This window comes from Electrona antarctica (assembly GCF_951216825.1).
Source record: "Electrona antarctica genome assembly, chromosome: 18".
In the NCBI taxonomy this organism is placed as follows: Eukaryota; Metazoa; Chordata; class Actinopteri; order Myctophiformes; family Myctophidae; genus Electrona; species Electrona antarctica.
Window position 1 is genome coordinate 41,760,486 of NC_136799.1, and position 20,128 is coordinate 41,780,613.

General features: G+C 40.9%; 1 protein-coding gene across 3 annotated transcripts; it reads right to left on the reverse strand.

Annotated features, from left to right (window-relative positions):
• Positions 1-1,122: 1,122 nt before the first annotated feature.
• Positions 1,123-17,454, reverse strand: LOC306942065 (kelch-like protein 23). 3 transcript variants are annotated; one of them, XM_079527768.1, is made up of 13 exons: positions 17,367-17,454; positions 11,846-11,959; positions 11,360-11,554; positions 10,826-10,960; positions 10,529-10,720; positions 9,728-9,871; positions 9,345-9,504; positions 9,037-9,180; positions 7,054-7,191; positions 6,179-6,355; positions 5,088-5,228; positions 3,386-3,572; positions 1,123-3,293 (listed from the first exon to the last, which is right to left on the reverse strand). In XM_079527768.1, the coding sequence occupies exons 2-13, from the start codon at positions 11,909-11,911 to the stop codon at positions 3,113-3,115; spliced, it is 1,860 nt and encodes a 619-aa protein (XP_079383894.1). In that variant the 5' UTR covers positions 11,912-11,959; positions 17,367-17,454; the 3' UTR covers positions 1,123-3,112. The 3 variants fall into 3 exon arrangements, with proteins under 3 accessions (XP_079383894.1, XP_079383893.1, XP_079383892.1); XM_079527767.1 differs by lacking the exon at positions 17,367-17,454 and adding an exon at positions 13,779-13,841; XM_079527766.1 differs by lacking the exon at positions 17,367-17,454 and adding an exon at positions 13,787-13,839.
• Between the last annotated feature and the right edge of the window lie 2,674 nt (positions 17,455-20,128).

Below are 20,128 nucleotides of genomic sequence, written 5' to 3' on the forward strand. Positions count from 1 at the left end.
AATCAACCCATTCTCATGCAGCATTTTACATCTTTCAGTGAAAGATGTGTGTTACACCAGTCCTGTTAATCGTGTTAAAAATGTAGCTTTCGTGAAATGGCTTCTCTCTCTCTTCAGAAACTATATTTATTAAAGTTTCCACAACATGAAATTCAACTTTTCAAACGCAATTTTGAACAATCAGGCTTTCTCATCATATAGGGGCATTTATGAAAATGTATTTCAGGAACAGCAACTGATTTGGTTGTACGCGTTGTGTCATCTGTATCACTACTTTGTATAATTCCTCGCCCTCTTCAGTTCCAAATTTGCATTTCCACTTTGTTTACAATGTCTGCCTTTGCAGATTTTTCCAAGCTGGCATGGAATGGAAATGCCTGGGTTTATCTAGCATGAGTATTATAATGACTCAAAGATAAAATAATTTGCACAGCAGCGCCCACCACCACCTCAGGACATTGTTGTATTGCAGATGAAATTGCTTCAGAGGCCAGAAAGACATCAGTGTGGTGATTTAGGCTCAAGTCTCAATCATTAGAAAGAGGTTTAGGGACATAAACAATATGATATTAAATCGTTTTAAAATGCATGTTGTAAATAAGAACGCTATGCAGTCATTTTAAAAATATGTGTTTTTCCCCAGCACGACAGTAACTTCAGTATGATTGGTCCAGACATAGATGCATTTTCTATAGAAGAATATTAGATGTATAAATGACTAATCAATTCTCTATAGTGTGAAATGATATATAAAAACATTTCCCCTTTGTTCAATAATTTGATAATTACTGCCACTGCACAGAATTTTAGTTTTTTTCTGCTATTGGGGAATCAGCGACATCAGATGGTCGCAAGGTAGGCTATACATATCCTACAAATGGTCTCCTAAGCAGGCAAATCTTACGAACGTCCTGGTTACTGGTGATAGATCCCACGAGAGTGTGCTGGGACAGAGAAAGGTTGATAAATAATAAAGTAGATTTTCTCCTGATTAGTCTCTTTGAAATAACAATTTTAGTATGAAAATCTTGCCATATAAGTTCATGGCAGGGTGGTAACTACTGTACTGTAGGTGCAATTTCACATTGACATGAAAAATAAAAATAAAAACATTTATTGATATAGTGTAATTCTTTATTGATCCCCGGCATAGATAATTCAGGTGTCGTCAGCACCACAGTATGTAACAGCTTTACAAGTAATATTCAAATACAAATAATGTTTGAAAGTGAGAGATCACAAATAAAAAGAAAAACATATGTAGTCTGACCTTAGCAATCGGATTGACTGGGATAACGGTGTATAAACAATTTCAAAATAAAAATATGGGCATAGCACAAGGCACAATGTATCACCAGATTATGAACAGATACTATGTTAGCTATAGGTCAAAGAACAAAAGAATAGCAGATGCTCTTGATTAGAGGCTATGAGATACAGTACATGCAACTTGTTCCAGTCCAATCCTAATACTTCTAGCCTCGTCCCGAGAAAGACCCATGTGGGTCAAAACCGGCTGCCATCCTTATTTTTGTTATTATTTGTTACATTATGCCCAAGACACATTAAACACTTTAACTACTGTATATCCTCGACTCATTGAGTGTATATTTTAAATTAGCCAAAGGGCTTCTCTGTCTTCAAATAACTATGTACAGACTGTAATGTGAGGCTGATATACAGCTCCATCTCAATGAATTAGAATATTGTGTAAAAGTTCATTTTCTTCCGTAATATAATTCAAAAAGTGAAACTTTCATACATTCTCAATTCATTGTGCATAAAGTGAAGTATTTAAAAACTTTTTGTTTTAATCTTGATGATTATGGCGTACAGCTCATGAAAATAAAACAATCCTATCTCAACAAATTAGAATATTTTGCGAGACCACTAAAAATAAATGATATTTTAAACGAGAAATGTCGACCATCTGAAAAGGATATTAATGTATGCAGTCAATACTTGGTCTGGTCTACTTTTGAACAAATTATTTCATCAATGGGTCGTGGCATGGAGGTGATCAGCCTGTGGCACTGGTGGTGTTATGGAAGCCCAGGTTTGTTTGATAACAGCCGTGAATTAATTTGTATTGTTGAGTCTCATGTCTCACACCTTCCTCTTGACAATACAACCTAGAATAGATTCTCTGTGAGCTTCAGGTCAGGCCAGTCAGTTAAGCACAGTAATACCATGGCATGGTTAGTACACCAATTACTAGTAGTTTTGGCTCTGTGGGCAGGTGCCAAGTGCTGCATAAAATGGAAGATCAGCACACAGTGCTGTAACATATCATAATAGATGGTTGTTTTGAGACTCTGGACTTGACAAAACACAGTGATGATTTTGGCCATGTTATCTGCTGGTGTTGATCCACTGACAGTGAAAACTTATGGTTTCAACAGAGCCATCATTTTAGAGTACATTGTGCTTCAGTATGTTGACAAGCTTCATGGAGATGCTAATTTTCCTTTCCAGCTTGATTTGGCACCTGCCCAGTGCCAAAACTACTAGTAACTGGTATACTGACCATGGTATTGCTGTGCTTAACTGACCAGCGATCTGGCCTGACCTGAACCCCACAGAGAATCTAGGTTGTCAAGAGGAAGGTGTGAGACATGACTCAACAATACAAATGCATTTATGGTTATCAAAGCAAACCTGGGCTTCCATAACACCTCAACAGGTGCATAAATTAATATACTTTTCAGATGGTCGACATTTCTCGTTTAAAAAAAGAAAATTTTTCAGTGGTCTCGTAAAAAGAATCTAATTTGTTGAGATAAGATTTTTTTTTATTTTCATGAGCCATACTCAAGATTAAAACAAAAAAATGTTTTAAATACTTCATGTTATGCCCAATGAATTGAGAATATATGAAAGTTTCACTTTTCAAATTATATTAGGGAACAAAAATGAACTTTTATTTTTACACAATATTCTAATTAATTGAGATGGAGCTGTATGTACATGTAAGCCAGCCTACACAGTAGGTACAGTATACAGATCTGAGCAATATCTGTTGCCAGTGAAACATAGCAGTTGACCTACAGCAAGTAGGCAACTTCCATGATAATTTAGTGCAGTGTTCCCAGTATAGCCAGTAGTACTATTACTATTCGTAATAATAATCATCATAAAAAGCATAGTTACTTTCATATTCATCAACTATGGCTTTACAGTCTTTCCTCAGCAATACAGACATGCAGCTGAAACCGGCACGACCATTGGGCATCTGCCCCACAGTTTCCCAGGTGTCCGTCTCTTCACAATAGCGCTCAATGTTCTGGGTGAGTCTACATGAAGAGAGACCAATAGCCATGTGTTAAATATATGCTGTGAACAAGAAGCCACCTTTTCCCAGGCATTCATGGAGGCAATGTCTTACCTGTGGCTCTCATCCCACCCTCCTAGTATGTAGATCTTTCCATCCACCTCAACTGCGCAATGCCCGACGCGTCTCACTTGCATTGGGGCACACACGGTCCATTGATTGGTCTTGGGGTTGTAACATTCCATCGTGTTTTCAATGTTGCGCATGTTGCTCTCGTTCGCAGAATCAGTATGCAGTCCACCTACAGATAAAAAAGAATTAAAAGGATAGTGACTTTTAATGGGCTCAAGTACGATACACTTTACGATACAATGGTCGGAGATACCAACGTGCACGTCTGTTGTATCTCTAAGCCACTGGCTTTATTTTTAGACTTTACGGATGTACTTGATGCTTTTAACCTTCATTTTAACCGTCACTGCACCAGTGCACCCACACATTGGGCATACGCTTGACCTTGTCATTTGTTATGGTTTGCCCATTTCTAATGTTCACGTTTGTGCTCCAGTCAGTTCCGATCATTTCCCTGTTACTTTTGATTTAGCACTGCCCTGTGACACTTTTAATTCATGCGGTCAGTGCCGTGTATTGAAACCTGCTACCGCCACGCTGTTCTCCTCCGCTTTTAATAATGTATCTCAGGCTGATAATGGCCTCTCTGAGGGTCTAGACACTGAGCAACTCACATCTTCCTTTCTTTCCACCTGTGCCGGCATTCGTAACACTGTTGCGCCATTAAAAGCCATGCGTCCCGAACCTAGGTCTGAGCCTTGGCTAAACGACACCACCCGCGCTGCCAGGAGTGTCGGAAGGCTGAGTGCAGATGGAAGAAAGACAGGCTTCATGTGTCACATGACATTCTTAAAGATTGCTTGAAAGAATATAAGAGGCCTGTTAAAGCTGAAAAGGCAAAGCATTTCTCTGATGTTATTTCTAAAAATGTGGATAAACCACGTGTTCTTTTTAAAACCATTGAGCAGCTGTTAAATCCCTCCCAACGCACTTGTCTGGAAGCATTGAGGTCTGAAAATGCCGAAATCGGTTTGTTTCCAAATTAACCACAGTGTGGTTTCTTACGGGGGTGAACGCATTCAGACTTCATACAGGACCAAATATAGATGTTTAACCAAAATTGCCGTTGGCTATTGTTAGCTTGTAGAGCTGTTCTTTTTAAGCATGCGCCACTGCGCAATGTTATGACATAGCTACATGCAGATACACATCTTGTCTGCGAGGCTGTGCAGCTGGGTGCATACTGGGTGGATACAAGCGTTGTTCAGATAACGCGTGGTCTCTCCTCTCCTAGTTTGATGTCAAATAAGCCTAAACAGAGTGTTGTTGTTGTGCTATGCATTACATAACTCTCTCTAGTCATCTGGGTTATTAAGTGAGCTGGGCAGTGCATGTCTGGAGAGAGAGAGAGAGAGATTTCAAATCGCAAACTTTGGGTGTGAAAGTGCCCTTAGTTTATCAACACAAAATGTACATTAAATGATAAATTATGTATTACGGATTAAGTTATCCAGCAGCACAAAGTAATTCAAATCACCTCCCCTGACCCCCACCCCATTTACCAGCTGCAACATTAACATGATGAAAGCATTTAATGCATTACTACTTTCAATTCAATTAAAAGAATCATTCTGCATAATGAGTACATATTTACTTTAACTAGATATATTTTGGTACTTTTACTCAAGTGAAGCCGAGTACTTCTTCCACCATTGACTAAGAACATTTAAGAGCAGAATGATACCTATAACATAGATCTTTCCGTTGAGAGTAAGGACAGCTGGATCGGCACGCGGGTTATGCATAGGAGCGACTTCCGTCCATACAGATGTTTCAGGGTTGTACTTGGCCACCTTGCTGATTGAACGCAAATCTTTTTGTACACCTAGGGCCCAGGAGAGAGAGCGCGAGAGAGAGAGAGAGAGAGAGAGACACACACACACACACACACACAGTGTTATTATAACTCTGGTTTTCATTTAAGGATCAACTAAAGATGTAAGGATCATACTGTGTAGAAAACACCTGGTGTACCAGAGTCGTTAGTCATGATGACCATATCATGACATAATTATAAATAGAATACTGTGACATCATTGGTCAGGTAACATGACTACTACTACTACTACACCGATTTAAAAACTATATATATTATACACGTACAGACACAGACGTAAAAATATAATCCACTGCTATGCGATGGGGTCCAACTTTACAGAAAATAAACAAAACTACTCCGCTAATCACCGAAACAAAGCCCGTTTTGTGTTGGTGAAAGTCAATTTTCCAGGCTGGGAATAGCTACTCTAGAATGTAGTACTCTACTCAGTTCCCCAGCTCCTCTCTAAAATGCACTATTTTTGTCATGAAGTAAAATCAAATGCATCCAAGTGGATCGGCGTAGGCACAACCCAGAAATGCCATAGTAGAAGAAGTTACTCTGTAGCTATGTGGTTTTGTTTATTTTCGGTAAAGTATAACCTCTCGCACGGCAGTGGGATTTCTTGCCTGTGAGCAGCAGAGGTGTTCCCGCCAGGGCGTTAGTGAGAGACTCGCTATAAGCACTGGACCAGGGTTAGTTTTAGCCAGAATAAACTGTGCCACCAGGAAGGAAGATTATAACTCTCGCCCTCACTGGGGTGGGAGAAATCCATTACCACAGTGGGGGGGTACTGTCTGCAGTGGGTACTCTGACACAGCGATCGCCGATTACTCTTGGCAACAAGTACAAAGTATAATTGCATGCATTCCCGACTTGCATCTTTCCAGAGTAGAAACACACACCTTATGAAACCCAGCAGGCTGAGCCTGCAGTTGCATAAATCTGTTCCGTACCAATAAAATAGAGATGTCCTTCTAGTGCAGCCGGAGAGACGGAGGCGATAGAAGCGAGAAACGCTTCCAGATCGACAGGTTCCATGAGCTGCCAGCTGTCAGCGTCAAAGTCGTACCGCTCAATTGAGGGCCACGGACCACCCATGGCATACACGTAGTCATCTAACGTCACCATGCCTATATAGACCATGTGGAGTTGTGTAGAAAAAAGGAAAAAAAACTCATTAGAAGTGATGTCCTTGCCAAATGCACTATACAGTCTCTCCCTTGGGTAACCAAGGCAACAACACTTTAGTTCTTTGTAATTTGAAGCACTAAATCCATAATTAATCAAGGCTGTGATATCAGGAGTGAAAGTTGTTACTTTTCTGGTGCTCGATCTCACTACTTCACAAATACACTTATATTTAGTTCTATATTCAACTGTAGAAAGGCTTCCAGAGCATTACAAATATAACCGTTTTTAATACTAGACATTTACAATGTTAATTTATAGGCCAATATTGTACAAAGTACAGTATGTACTACAGCATGTACAACAAGCTCTGCAACAATCTATCAATATTGTCTAGAATCTTCTAGACTATATACACACACACACACCGCTCAGTGTGTGTGTGTGTGTGTGTGTGTGTGTGTGTGTGTGTGTGTGTGTGTGAGAGACAGACAGACAGACAGACAGACAGACAGACGGGAGGGAGGGAGAGAGGGGGACACAAAGATAGAGAGAGGGGGTGCACACTATACACAGAGATAGAGAGCGGGAGGCACGCAGAGAGAGAGAGAGAGAGAGAGAGGGGCATAATGTAAATATCTGAAGTTGTGCTTTATCTACTGCCGTATCTTGCGCCCTAGATTATACTTAACAATCTTACTGAAGTAGGAGCGTGGTTTATTCATGGGATTGGGAGCTGATTTTAGAGCTGCCCTCCATGAGTTAAGGTCAACATCATAGCAAATCATCCCCCTATTGACTGAATAATCCAGTCCATCAGCCAAAAACAGAGTACTGCCTACGGTGGGAGAAGAGCAGAATTAAAACATTGATTTATGCCTTAATTGTTAGAGCAATAAAGATGTAAATTAGATAAAGTGCCCCACAGGGCACAGGTCTCCACCAGGGCAGGTCAGGTTGTGGCCTCCTGGTGGCGCTATAATAGGTCAATGTGAAAAGGGTGCCACTTCTTACGTCTTGGATGGCAATTGGATGATTTGAGGCATTTTGTGTAAAAAAAAAAGTCTATTTCAAAAATCCACCTGTTGGTGGCGCTATAACAGGCCAATGTGAAAAGGGTGGGATATATTCCTCCGCCTAGTAGGAAAGTCTGTGAAAGATCTCACGTAAATTGCACGCTGCGTTCATGATTTGAGGCTTTTTGTTCAGAACGGGCCAATCCTGCAAACTTTGAAAGCCAATGTTAGCCAATTATGATGGAATATGAAATATTGGACAGATCCATCTTGAACACATGACTGTAGAGATACTGTGTAACGATTTGCAGGATTTTTGGACAGAATCTGGAGGAGTCACATAAAAAAAAATGTGTTTTACAAAAGTCTCACTCCTGGTGGCAGGCTGCTCTGGAAAATTCGGGCAGAGGTTCATCCTTGGCATCCAGGGAGTGTGTGTGTGTGCACAGTTTGGCATCGACAGGGTTAACGGTGCCGGAGATTAGCTGGTAACAGACGGTCGAACGGACGGACGCACACACACACACGCACGGACAGAGTGCAAAACATACTCTCTCCCCATGCCTTCGGCCTGGTGCTGACAATACAATCTTTTGATAATACTCCTTCAGAATGATTCTGTCAAATAAAATCACACACACATCGGTTCACAGTATCTCTATAGAGCGTCGCAGTCCCGCCCCCTACCAGGGCCCAGGAAATGATTCTCCGTTCATTTTCCTCATAGACTTTTCAGAACGTATTTATTTAAAGACGTTTACGTTGCGGACAAAGCCAACTCTTGTCGTGACAAATCATGACAACAAACACAATTTTTTGGGCCGAACAAATAATTAGCAATAAGAAAAAACGGCAGGTTACAACACTTTTTTTGTTGTTTTTCTTCTTTGTAATTATTTGTTTGGTCAAAAATATTGTGTTTGTTGTCATGAGTTGTCACGAGTCTCGAGTTGGCTTTGTCCGCGGCGTAACAGTCTTTAAATAAATTATTTTTGAAATGTCTATGGGAAAAATGCATTGGGAATCATTTCCTGGGCCTGGCGTCGTCATGAAAGGGGGCGGGACTGCGACGCTCTATAGACATATGATCAAGACGGATCTGTCCATATTCCATCCTGATTGGATAACATTCGCTTCCACCCGATTGGTCCTGGTTTGAACAAAATGCCTCAAATCATGAACGCAGTGTGCAATTTCCTTGACATTTTGCAGGCGCGTTCCCACTACGCAGAGGAATAAATGCCATGTATTTATGACATTTGAGAAAGATTTTGTGTTGCCAAAATCAATATAACATATTTTACAAGCAAAAACAGCAGCACAAGATTTTCGTTTTTTGACATTTGACATTTCTGGCTTGTGACAAAATACTGCAGGATATTATGCGGAGAACTTTTAACCCAAAGTCCAGAAGGGTATTGTCTATGCAAAAATGCATTGAAATAGTAGTGCCAAGGACACGGGAACGAATCCGAACGAAAAGGGACCTCGCAGCACGGTCTTACTAGAAAGAAATTGCACCCTTTACACATTGGCCCATTATAGTGCCACCAGGAGGCCACACTAACCTACCTGTGCTCAGATGAGCACCTTTTCAATTATTTTTCACTCTACTTATGTAATGTGACCATGTTATTTGTTGACTTGGGTTTGTGACATTTACTCACCACGCTTAAACATAGCAGGCGTTGCTGGCAAACATGCATCCATTGGCAAACGCCCTTGTGTCTTCCAATGATTGGTCAGGGGATCAAAGATCTCAATTTTGTCAAATACCTCGCTCGAATCGTCTCCTCCCACCATCACTATCACTTCAAAATACGGGCGAGAAGGAACAAGTGAGTCAGAGTAGTTTTAAGCAGATAGAACTCTTAAATCTACTCTTTGCATGCGTGTACATTAGAAGAATTTGTCAAAACACTGATGTATTCTTTCCACCAGTTGCAGCAATGCATGCATGTGTGAAGAAGGGTACCTGTGGTCCTGCGTGGGCGTGCTGTCTTACAGAAGGGCTGGTCTTTGGCCTCAGAGATGAACCTCTGGCAGCCCTGGTATTCTTTCACCACATCCAGAGACTCAATCACAGTGTGGCGGTAGGAGGGGCTTATGAGAGGCAGACGGATTTGCTCTAGCACCTTAAAACACAGAACGGATACAACATTATATATAAAGCATGCATAGTACCATATACCACGCATGTATTGGACGAAAAAAGAAGTTCCTTTCAATTGATTGATGTTTCTCATCAGAATGAACAAATGTTTCTGTTCTAGCAACTACCTGCATTTAGAACTATCCAAGCGTATCGACAGTACAGGCTTCGACCGTCTAACAACATGACAATAAAAAAAAAAAAACCTTCTCAAAGTTCTGCCTGCGGGTAGGACACTTGTCTAACCACAGCATGGCAGCTTCAAACACCATGTCCTCCTTGGGCACGTTGAGATGGTCACTGGCAAGAATCACTGCCAGTTCTTCCACAGAGAGAGACAGGAAGTCTTCCTGTTGGTAGAACAAAAGCAATACAGTAGATTAGCCCAGGGGTTCTCAACGTTTTTGGCCGGGGACCCCCGGAAATGCTTTGGCAATGTCTTGGGACCCCCGCCCCGCCCCCTCCCGACCCCCAATATAAATTGACTGCTACAATAACCTTAAACCATTTTGGGCGGGAACCCCTTTTGATGTTTTAAGCATTGTTATAATTTAGCTATTGAAAAATAGCAGATCTACAAGCTCATAGCGCGCCACCGAGTGGCGCGCTATGAACTTGTAGGTCTGCTATTTTTGAAAAATCGTGAAAATAAAATTTAAAAAATATATATATATTTTTTTTTTAAATATTTTGGGGACCCCCCAAAATAATTTGGCGACCCCCCGAGGGGTCGCGATCCACGGGTTGAGAACCCCTGGATTAGCTGACAGTTGAAATAAAACCCTGTCCCCTTACTTCATACTGAAGTAACCTTTTCTCCTCTGAAGTCTCACTGTTGTTAGATGATTTGTTTACTGAAATGGACATGTGACTGTAGCTTATTAATATGTTAATCCGTTCATTGAGCTGGTGATGGCAGGTTGAGTAACAGAAATAAAACAAAGTTATTGGAGCAAAAGTCTACAACAAACAACTTGGGAAATGTATGATCCCTCTGAATCACTGACCTGCTGGTATATTTCACTGAAGTATTCCAGAATATAATCCATGCTGCGTTCTGCCAACATTTCACAGCATTGGGCCTCAGCAAGGCAGTTAATCCCTACACAGTTACTTATATCCATGTAACGATCCATGTAGACACAGCATGCCTCTCGAATAGCCCTGAAATCCAACAGGTTTGATGCTACTAGTAGGGCCTAGACCAAACACCAAAAAAAGAAAAAATCTTTATTAAGCACCAATGTTGTATAGAAGGACAAACATGTAGACAATGAATACGATTTATATTGATACTAATGTACCTGCACATTTGCAGCAGAGATAGACACCTCTGAAGTATAGGCATAGTTCACCAACATTCCAAACACCTGAGGTTCCACAGCACTGATGGTCACCCTTTCCTGTGTGGACTCCAGCATGCCAGACGTAAACATTGCCTGTGCAGGTTGAAAAGGTGAATGGTTGGCTCGTGGGTGTTCATGGGTTAGGCTTTTATTTACAACGAACAGGCTGGATATAGCCCCTTGGCTTTCACGTTCCCTTAAGGGGAAAACCACCCATTTTCAACATTTTACTATGTCATTAATATACCTTAGAGATGTTGTGTGGAAATAATAAAAAAGTTCCCCCATTCTGTGTTTCCTAGAACTGTAATTACGGAGAGAAAGAAATTCAGATTCATTTTTTCAGACCTCTAGTTCTAGGAAACACAGAATGGGGGACTTTTTTATTATTTCCACACAACAGCTCTAAGGTATATTAATCATAATGACATAGTCAAATGTTGAAAATGAGTGGAATGCCCCTTTAACAACAGCAGTTCAATAAATGATTACCTCAAAGTAAGGGCTGAAGGAGGCCAGCACATAGCGATGGCAGGGGAACTCCTGCCCCCCGCAGCACAGAACCACATCACACAAGGCCCTGTTGAGACGCAGCCTGTTTAGGCCCTCCAACATCTCTTTGGGGTGGGTGGGCTCCACGTACACCTCAGTGTCCGCTGAGGACAGCGATACACTGTTGTCGTCCTCCTGAAGTGCAACAACAGTATCCAGAGGGAGATTTATAATCAGACAAGTAAAAAATATATATTAATCTGTGAATAATGTGGCTGATCTCCATGAGCTTTTGCCTTGTGAACCCTCTCCTCCTAAAATGCAGGTGGTGTTGATCACACCGAAATGCATCACTACAGATGCAAATGCTTCATAAAACGCCTTGAAAATACAGTGTGTAGAGACAGACAGACAGGCATCCAGTTTGTATTCTGTCCTCCTGTGCTTGGTGTATCAACACACAGCAACTTGAACACAACAACTCACATGGTAAGTGTCCAGTCTCATTCTCTTCGCAGCCTGTCGTGGTTCACTCTCGGAGGCAGCAGCCATGATGTTCTCAGCTACTGCTGAAGTGAGGTTTGGTGGAGGGGGTCACGTCTGCAGAGAGAATACACACCGATATTGTTACAGCTGGCTACACAGTACATCTCATCACCTGTTGATTACAGTGATTCAATTCAGTTCAGGCTGAGCATAGTGAAATGAGGTTGTATTGTGGTCAGATGTGTTGTGCCGCACGGCGAAAAACAACCGATCGACACCTGGGAGACGACGTCAAAGGAGATCTACCGACAATGGACCCTGCTGAACCGCCTGCGTACTGGGGTCGGCTGCTTCAAATTGCCAATGAAGAAGACAGTGTAGCATAGTAGTGTAGTGCAAGGAGCATGAGCAGACTGCCGACCTCATCCTCACCTCTTGTCAACGTGTGTAGAGTAGACCACCACCTTTTGAGGCCGGCCTCTCTTTGATGTGGGACTGAACGACACTATGCTGCAGTGTTGATTTCGTCGACTTAATACTATGACGAACAATGTTCATCGACTACCTTTTTTCACTGACGAAAACTAAATGGAAACTATATGAAAACTAAGCCATCACAACTAAAACTAAATGTATTGACAATTTTGTCAAATAAAAACTACACTAAAATGTTAGTTCACTGAAGTGTTAGACACTTTGTTGCATGCTGAAAATAGCCGATCTACAAGGTCACAACGCGTCGCAGCTTGTAGATCAGCTATTTTCAGCAAGTGTAAACACTTTTTTTTTTTACAAATTTAAAGTCTACATAAAGTCTAGTCTACTTGTAGACCAGGCCCATTGCAAGTTGCTGTACTCTATCGTCAACCCAGCCATTCCAATTTCCAGCCTATCAAAATGGGCAGAGGTGAGGTGGGTTCTGGGAGTGAGGCCTGACCAGTTTGTTTTTGAAAGTCTGGAGCCTTGATTTAATGGCCTTTGAGGTGCTGTGGTACCAAGAGGTGCATGCATAGTCGAAGAAACCTTGTATGAGGGCTCCTGTTAGGGTCTTCAAGGTGTTTTTGTTGACCAGTGAGGAGATCCTGTAGTGTACAGTCAGAAATCTTGTTCTTTGGTTGACTTTTTGTGATTACATATGGTGGCCATTTTATCACAGGAAAGATTTGCCTCCAGGATGGAACCTACTGTAGGTAGGTAATTTCATCTTTTCGTATGATAATATTGTCACCCACTTTAATTTTAGCTGAGATTACTATTTAATCCAAAGAGAATGAATTCAGTTTTTCCCCAGGTGTAATGATAGTTTATCAGCGAGCCAGGTGCCTTTTCAACCTGCAGGTCATCCACCAACAGGAACAAGTTGCAGTCACAGGCTATGCCAGCATCCACCTCGTGTTTGATCAGTGGTCGCTCAAATAGAGGAGGCATGAGTCAGTGGAGTGGGATCTTCTGAAGCCAGATTGGAATTCGTACATTAGTTTTTTTATTGGCAAGCAATTTTTCAACCTGTTCATAGACATTTTTTTCCTTAACTTTCGAGAAGAATATAAATAGGGCGGTAGTTGCCGGGGTCTAATTTGTTGCTTTTTTTGTGCAGGGGGCTGAGTCTCTGAGAAATTTGGAGGGGATGTTGTCATGGCCAGTGGCCTTGTAGAGCACTCCGTTTGGATTCTCATCAGTTGTTGCCATTACCAGTTTAAAATAGTATTTGAATACACCTAGGTTTTTGTAGAAAGCTTTGGTGTGCTCTGGACTAAAACGCCCAGAGTGGATTGGGAGGGCAGTTTGTATACAGATCTTGTCTATGTTTGTAAAGAACATGATGTACATACACTACAGTACAAGTGGCCACAACAGACAAACTCCAGTGAAATTAGCCCGTCAACAAATGCTCATAAAATAAACAATATTCGTGTTTCAGAGTCAGACGTACAAACAAACCTTTTCTTCAGTTTCTCGAGAAGTGCGTTTACATCATACAGCTGGTTTGTTTAGTGTAACCACTAACTTTGTCCCCCTGGCAACACGACACTATAAGCAGTTCCGGCCAGCGAGTCTTTTTTTCCTCCTCGGGATTAATTAGTAGGCTACAGTGCACGTTTATCCCTTAGTACTCTAAGGTTTATCCCCGTATGCCTTCGTGACCATAGGACTATTTACAACTATTTTCAATTTAGATTACCACACCATTTTTTTTTTTAAATAATTACTGCAGCTTTGCATGTTAAACAATCTGCACACGACACCGCACAGACAGTCTACTATCTTAAACTTGTACATTAAGGAGTGAATAGGTTATTATTGGTAGAATACTTTCTAAGAAAATCATGTTCAATCAATACTGATTGACTCGGATAAGCCCAGAAAGACCTGCAGAGAGAACACCTCATCAGCCCATTAAAGAGAAAATCTCAAGACAGGTCAAAGTGACAAGCAGGAGGAAATAAGGCTTTAACTGCATGCATACCCTGTTGTGTTTGTTTTAGTTTGTGGCTGTGCACGGCTTCAATGCATTTGATGTTTCATTGTATTGTTTCACAAATAGCCTACATGGAGAATGTATGAAACAATATTTTGTAATTTTGCTCCCCACTGACATCAACATCTCAAAGGGTCTGTCACTGTGCATTATTCTTGGCCAGGCCAGCTATAGGCCATAACCCCTAAAACAATGCCCAGAGAAAACACTGACAGACAGCTACTATGGTTTGATTGAAATTTGTATTCACAGCTTGTAGAATGGGTAGTAGGTACAGTTTAAACGGAAGTACAGGTCATTAACTGCTACAAGGGTAAAACCAGAAAAAGGACTAAGACTTGTTTACATCAGGGTCCTCCATTTTCAACTCATCAGAACATTTAAAGACGTACAAATAGGCCTATACACTTCTATGAAAAAAAGGAAATCATATATACAGTTAAATAAAGTAAAAAAGGGGAAACGTGTAGGCTACAGTATGGAAAAATAGGGGGGGGGGGGGGGGGTACTTTTAACTTTTTTATAGGGGCCAGTTTCGAATTGCAGCTGCGTTGCAGTGTTCTTTGAGAGAGTGTGAATATAGGTATTCACATTTCTTAATGGCTGTTGGTAGGGTGTTCCACATCTTTGTGGCATAGGAGCGCCCCTTGTTAATCTGGGTTGCAGCGTTTTTTGTTTCAATCAGTGCTATTGAACACGTCTGTGTTGGTTAAAAAGATATTGTACCAATGAAAAGTAGTTAAAAGGGCTTCGGACAAATCCTCAACTCCATTGGGCCCTCAAACTGTCTGCTAAAGCAGCTAACTCCACACCTCTCAACCCCTCATGCAAGTCATTGACAATATATAAAGTCACAAAACAACTTTAATGAAGCAGTATTGCTTTGTTTTCAAAATATAAGGTTTTTATTTTCTGAAAAATGAACATTTTGGAGTTGGGTTGTTTCTTCCCGACAGAGCAGAGATATGTGTGTGTGTGTGTGTGTGTGTGTGTGTGTGTGTGTGTGTGTGTGTGTGTGTGTGTGTGTGTGTGTGTGTGTGTGTGTGTGTGTGTGTATATATATATATATATATATATATATATATATATATATATAATTTGTGAATAAGTATTTGAAGTTTTCCAAGAATTTAGGATTTAGAAGTGGGTTTTTTTTAGAATCAGCCTTAGACCTAAATGGTTTAAACAGGGGTCTTTAAACAGGGTCAGCTATTTGTTGTGCTCACACAACAGTATGAAATAAAGTATCAATAATTTTATATAGCAGAGCAGGAGGGTCATTTCGGTTTGTAATGTTTCCTCTTTTATATATATTTTATTAGGGAAAGAAACATTACAGGTATTACTACATACTAGATACAGAATACTGATGTATTCCCCTTATTGCATGGAAATCATTCACCGGACTAAGACATTTGGCAGAGACAGAAATGTATAATTATTTAGCATAGGACTGATAGGAAATGTTAAATTGTAGAATGATAGAACCAAGTGGGAGGATACAGATTGAACAGGTACTTGCACATTGTAATTAGTATTATGGTATATGCAATCATATGAGTCTTAAAGGACCGCTTCACCACTTTTCAACCTATCTTCATAAGCATCATCTTAAATAAGATTAAGAAATATATATATTTAGATTTTCATATCGTGAGAACGATGGCTTCCATTATCGTTTTGCAACTTTTCAGGAATAGAAAGCCTTGCAGTTTCTATTACCTTTGATTCCCCATCGATGATATCACTGGTGGACGGGTTTCTGAACTGCCCACCGCCCTCATATGAGACACAGACCGAGTACAAAAAAAGGGTGGCATTTTAACATGAACATCAGTGAGGACCAATTATATGAAGGCAGGTTGAAAAGAGTGGTGAAGTGGTCCTTTAAGCATGTATTATTCTCTCTAATCATTTCTCCAAAGAATATAATTTCCTACATTTGTACAATTTCAAGTAATCTCATTATCATTTGATATATAAACACAATATACAGACTCTAGACACATTTTAGAGAATCTAGAGTAAAAACCATGTATGGCAGCACAAAGTCTTAAGTCCTCTTCTGCCCTCTCAATACAAATAGGGGACAAGCATGGATTTAATTACATTCCTTCCAATCCGAACAAATCCAATCGGGTTTGTTCTTGATACTGCAGGTGGTCAGGGTTCCTGTGAAGCACTTTGAACTGCACTTGTCTGAATTAATAATTTTGGGCAGTAGTCAATGTGAGACAGAAGCTCCCTTTGTTGGCTAACGGTGTACTCAATATGGCAACCTGGACACGTCAGGAATGTATCACTGGGAGACCTGGGCTGCACTGCCATGGGACCCATTTTCTCAAACTATTTTGAGCCCTCGTGGGGGTTAATCCTGGGCCTGGGCTGCACCGCCATGATGGGACCCATTTTCTCAAACGGGTCTCTGAAATTCCAGCTGAGGCTGCGTACACACCTAAAGAACAAATGTTTGGTCCGTGTGCGATGCCTGATTGCTATTTGATTGCTGCTCCAATTCATTTTCAATGGGAGTCACGTCGTTTGATCGGACAAACCTGTCCGATGTGGGGGCGGAGGGCACAACAAACACATCGGACACCTTGTAGTCAAAACAGCCAACGAACAGGGTGGGACTTCAGATCGGACAGAAGGGTGGTTTTTAACCGCCAACTAATAGGAGAGAACTTCCGTTCTTGACAGCACTGGGTGGGGTTTAGGCTGTAGTCTTCTGAGTTACGTGACACAGACTATTATATCGCTTGTTTGTATGTCTTCTTTTGGCTACGTCCGTGCGTAACTTGGAGAGTCCAGAAATACAGGACGATAGCCAAAATAGCCGTCGGGCCTCGGCAGTTGTGAGGCTGCATTAATAATTAGTTCTAAAAGCATGTATTTTTTACGGGGATCACTATTGATTTTAATAGTAGGCCTAGACGCATATATGTCTATGAGTAGCCTAGAGTAGAAATGTAATGGCAGCGTACGAGGTTCACATGCGCAAATATAACAGATGTACAAGTTATCGACACGAATGGTACTTACGGTATGGTACACGATGTAAGCTTGTAGATCTGTTTATTTTAAGCATGCGCCGCCGCCACCACGAAAAGTTATGACGCGCGCACATGTGGGGGGAGAGACCCGATATATTTTATAGCTCTATGGGAGAGACGCAGACAGAGAAATATTTAAAATCATCCTGTCTCGCTCTAGCGCACGGCCGCACGCATAAAGAGCCAATGAGCAAATGTTAAATAAGCTACACAGGTGGTCCTAAATGATTAATTAATTACATCACTATAGCAAAAGACGTGATATAGGTCAACTGCAGCGGAGGTGCACACATGGAAGAAAAGTCCTTTTTATCGGGATTCGGGGATACTTTGTTGTAGGCTATACGTCTCCGGTGAATTGTATGCAGCCGCAGCAAGCACATTATTGTTCAAACACCTGTTCCTCTGTTCATCTGTTGTCTTATTTGGCTAATAAAATTATTACGAATTAATGCAATTTCAAGTTGTTGCTGCAATCATGATTCATGTTGCTGTTCTCTTCTCTCTGTGTGACTGAAGGTTGCGCCCAAAAAATGTAGACAGTGATTTCCCGCACCCCCTCATGTTATTTTTCCCTCGTAAAATGACCTCTTTTCTTTCTTTTCACTATTTGGTTCGCTTAACGTGTCCACGTGTCATTTGTTTACATATTTGGTACGCTTTACAGTCCAGTGTGAACACCAAACGGACCAAAATCAAAATGCAAATATGTGGTCCTTGGTCCTTGATCCGGACCTTCTAAGTGAACTTTGAGTGTGAAAAACGGCCTCGACAAACTATCGCTAGCTGCTGCTGCAGTCAAGAAAACTACACTGAACATATGTGCATCTATTTCCGCGTGTCGTAGCACCGCCCAAATCGCGCAAAGCATTGTGGGACATGGAGGCATCAAATCATAAAAATGTAATCAGTGGTCGGTCGGACAGATCTGTGTGTCCGAAAGGTGTGTACGAAGCCTGAGACTTGGTGCTGTGAATCCCCCTGTGATGCAGGCTTTGGCCTGGTGATGGTGAGTGATTACAATCAACATTCAAACCGTGACTGACAAGAGATTAAAAGTACTCAAAATATACATGTACACTCATCACATAGAAAACTAGAATAGAATTTGAGACAAAAAACAAACCATTTGAAACAACATACAAAGAAAATATATGATAATTAAATTCCAAAATGATTATACCTAAATTATGTAGTTAATCCGTGACTTGACCCAACCGTTATCAAATTGGAATGAAATTCACGAGTGCTTGTGTAGGCTGTGCAATAATATACCGACCCCTAACCAATACATTCTAAAAGCCGCTCAGAAACCAGAACCATTTCTGAATTCTGATGAAAGCACGTGAGGGGAGAACATTCTAAACAAACAGTGCTTCATCTGACTCCTAAATGACTTCATATGGAGACAAAATACAACAATTCCATCAATGAATTGCAGATTCTCATTGTGGAATAGAAATTGTCCCAGACAGCTGCCCTTTGGACACAGTGACCTCTGCTGTTGGAAGTTGGAACACAGAGATGACCCCCCCATTCTCCCAGTATGGATTTCCCCATGGATAAAAAGCTGTCTTTTCTAAGTATTTTCATAATCTAAGCATGCTCCCATAATCATTAAATCATGGCTGTTTCTTGACATAGTTCAGAACAGAAAAATCACTTCCAATAAGATTTGAAGATAATTTTAATTATAAAAAAATCACACCCGTGTGAAGTGAGGGGCGCTCTTATCATCTTACAACATCAATTACTACATAATGTTTGTTTAAGCAATGGGTGCTAATGTTGGTTTTAGTCCTCAAAACAAACTATGTCTATGGCGTTTTCTTAAACAAGCATCGTTGAAAAACAAACATTAAAGCTGTATATAGGAGGGGCTAGCGCTCCTAAAAAAAGGAAAAGGCTTACTCATTGTAAATGCAATTTAAAAGCTTTCTAGCCTCAAGGTCCATTGAAAATATACAACATAAACACAATACACAAACACACAAAAAAAGAACAAAACAGAACCAATAATATGATATAAGAGCATAGCAAATACATTTGATCTATTTGATCCTCATCTCATTTGGAAATATGGGTCCTTGCCAGAGAGATGGCTTGTTTCCATTGGGGTCCTGAGTATTCAATTCATAGAAACATTTGACAGATAATTAAATATACAAGGACCTTTGTATGACTGTTGGTAGGGCATTCTACATTTTGGTGGCATAGCAGTAGAACAAATTTAACCCCTTGTTTGAGCCAAATCTGTGTTGAACGTGATTTGTGGAGCTGCCTCTGGTGTTGTGTTTGTGGACGTCTGGTTCAATGGACATGGATGGTTCAAGTGAATGTAAAGAAAAAAAGATTTGGTTGCCCCCCCTGTAGAAACTCAGAATACCCCCTAAGTGTCCCGGACCCCATGTTGAAGACTCACGATCTGAACTGTTAGTAAAGATGACTTACTGGGCACTGTGGGCAGAGGTAGCATCTCACCCATATCACTTGCATCCTTTGTTTCTCTCTCTCTCTCACGCTGCACGCCCACACACACGCACGCACGCACGCACGCACGCACGCACACGCACACACACAAAACACCAAAAGTCAGTGTTCAAGGGTTAAATAAATGTGATGCTGCTTTTTCATTAGTAATGCTTATTTTTCTTCATTAATGGTCATTTAAGGCATGAATGAAAACCATAACTATTCAGGAAATGGAATGGAATTGAAAATGTTCCGAAATTGTGAAGAATGGCCGATCTA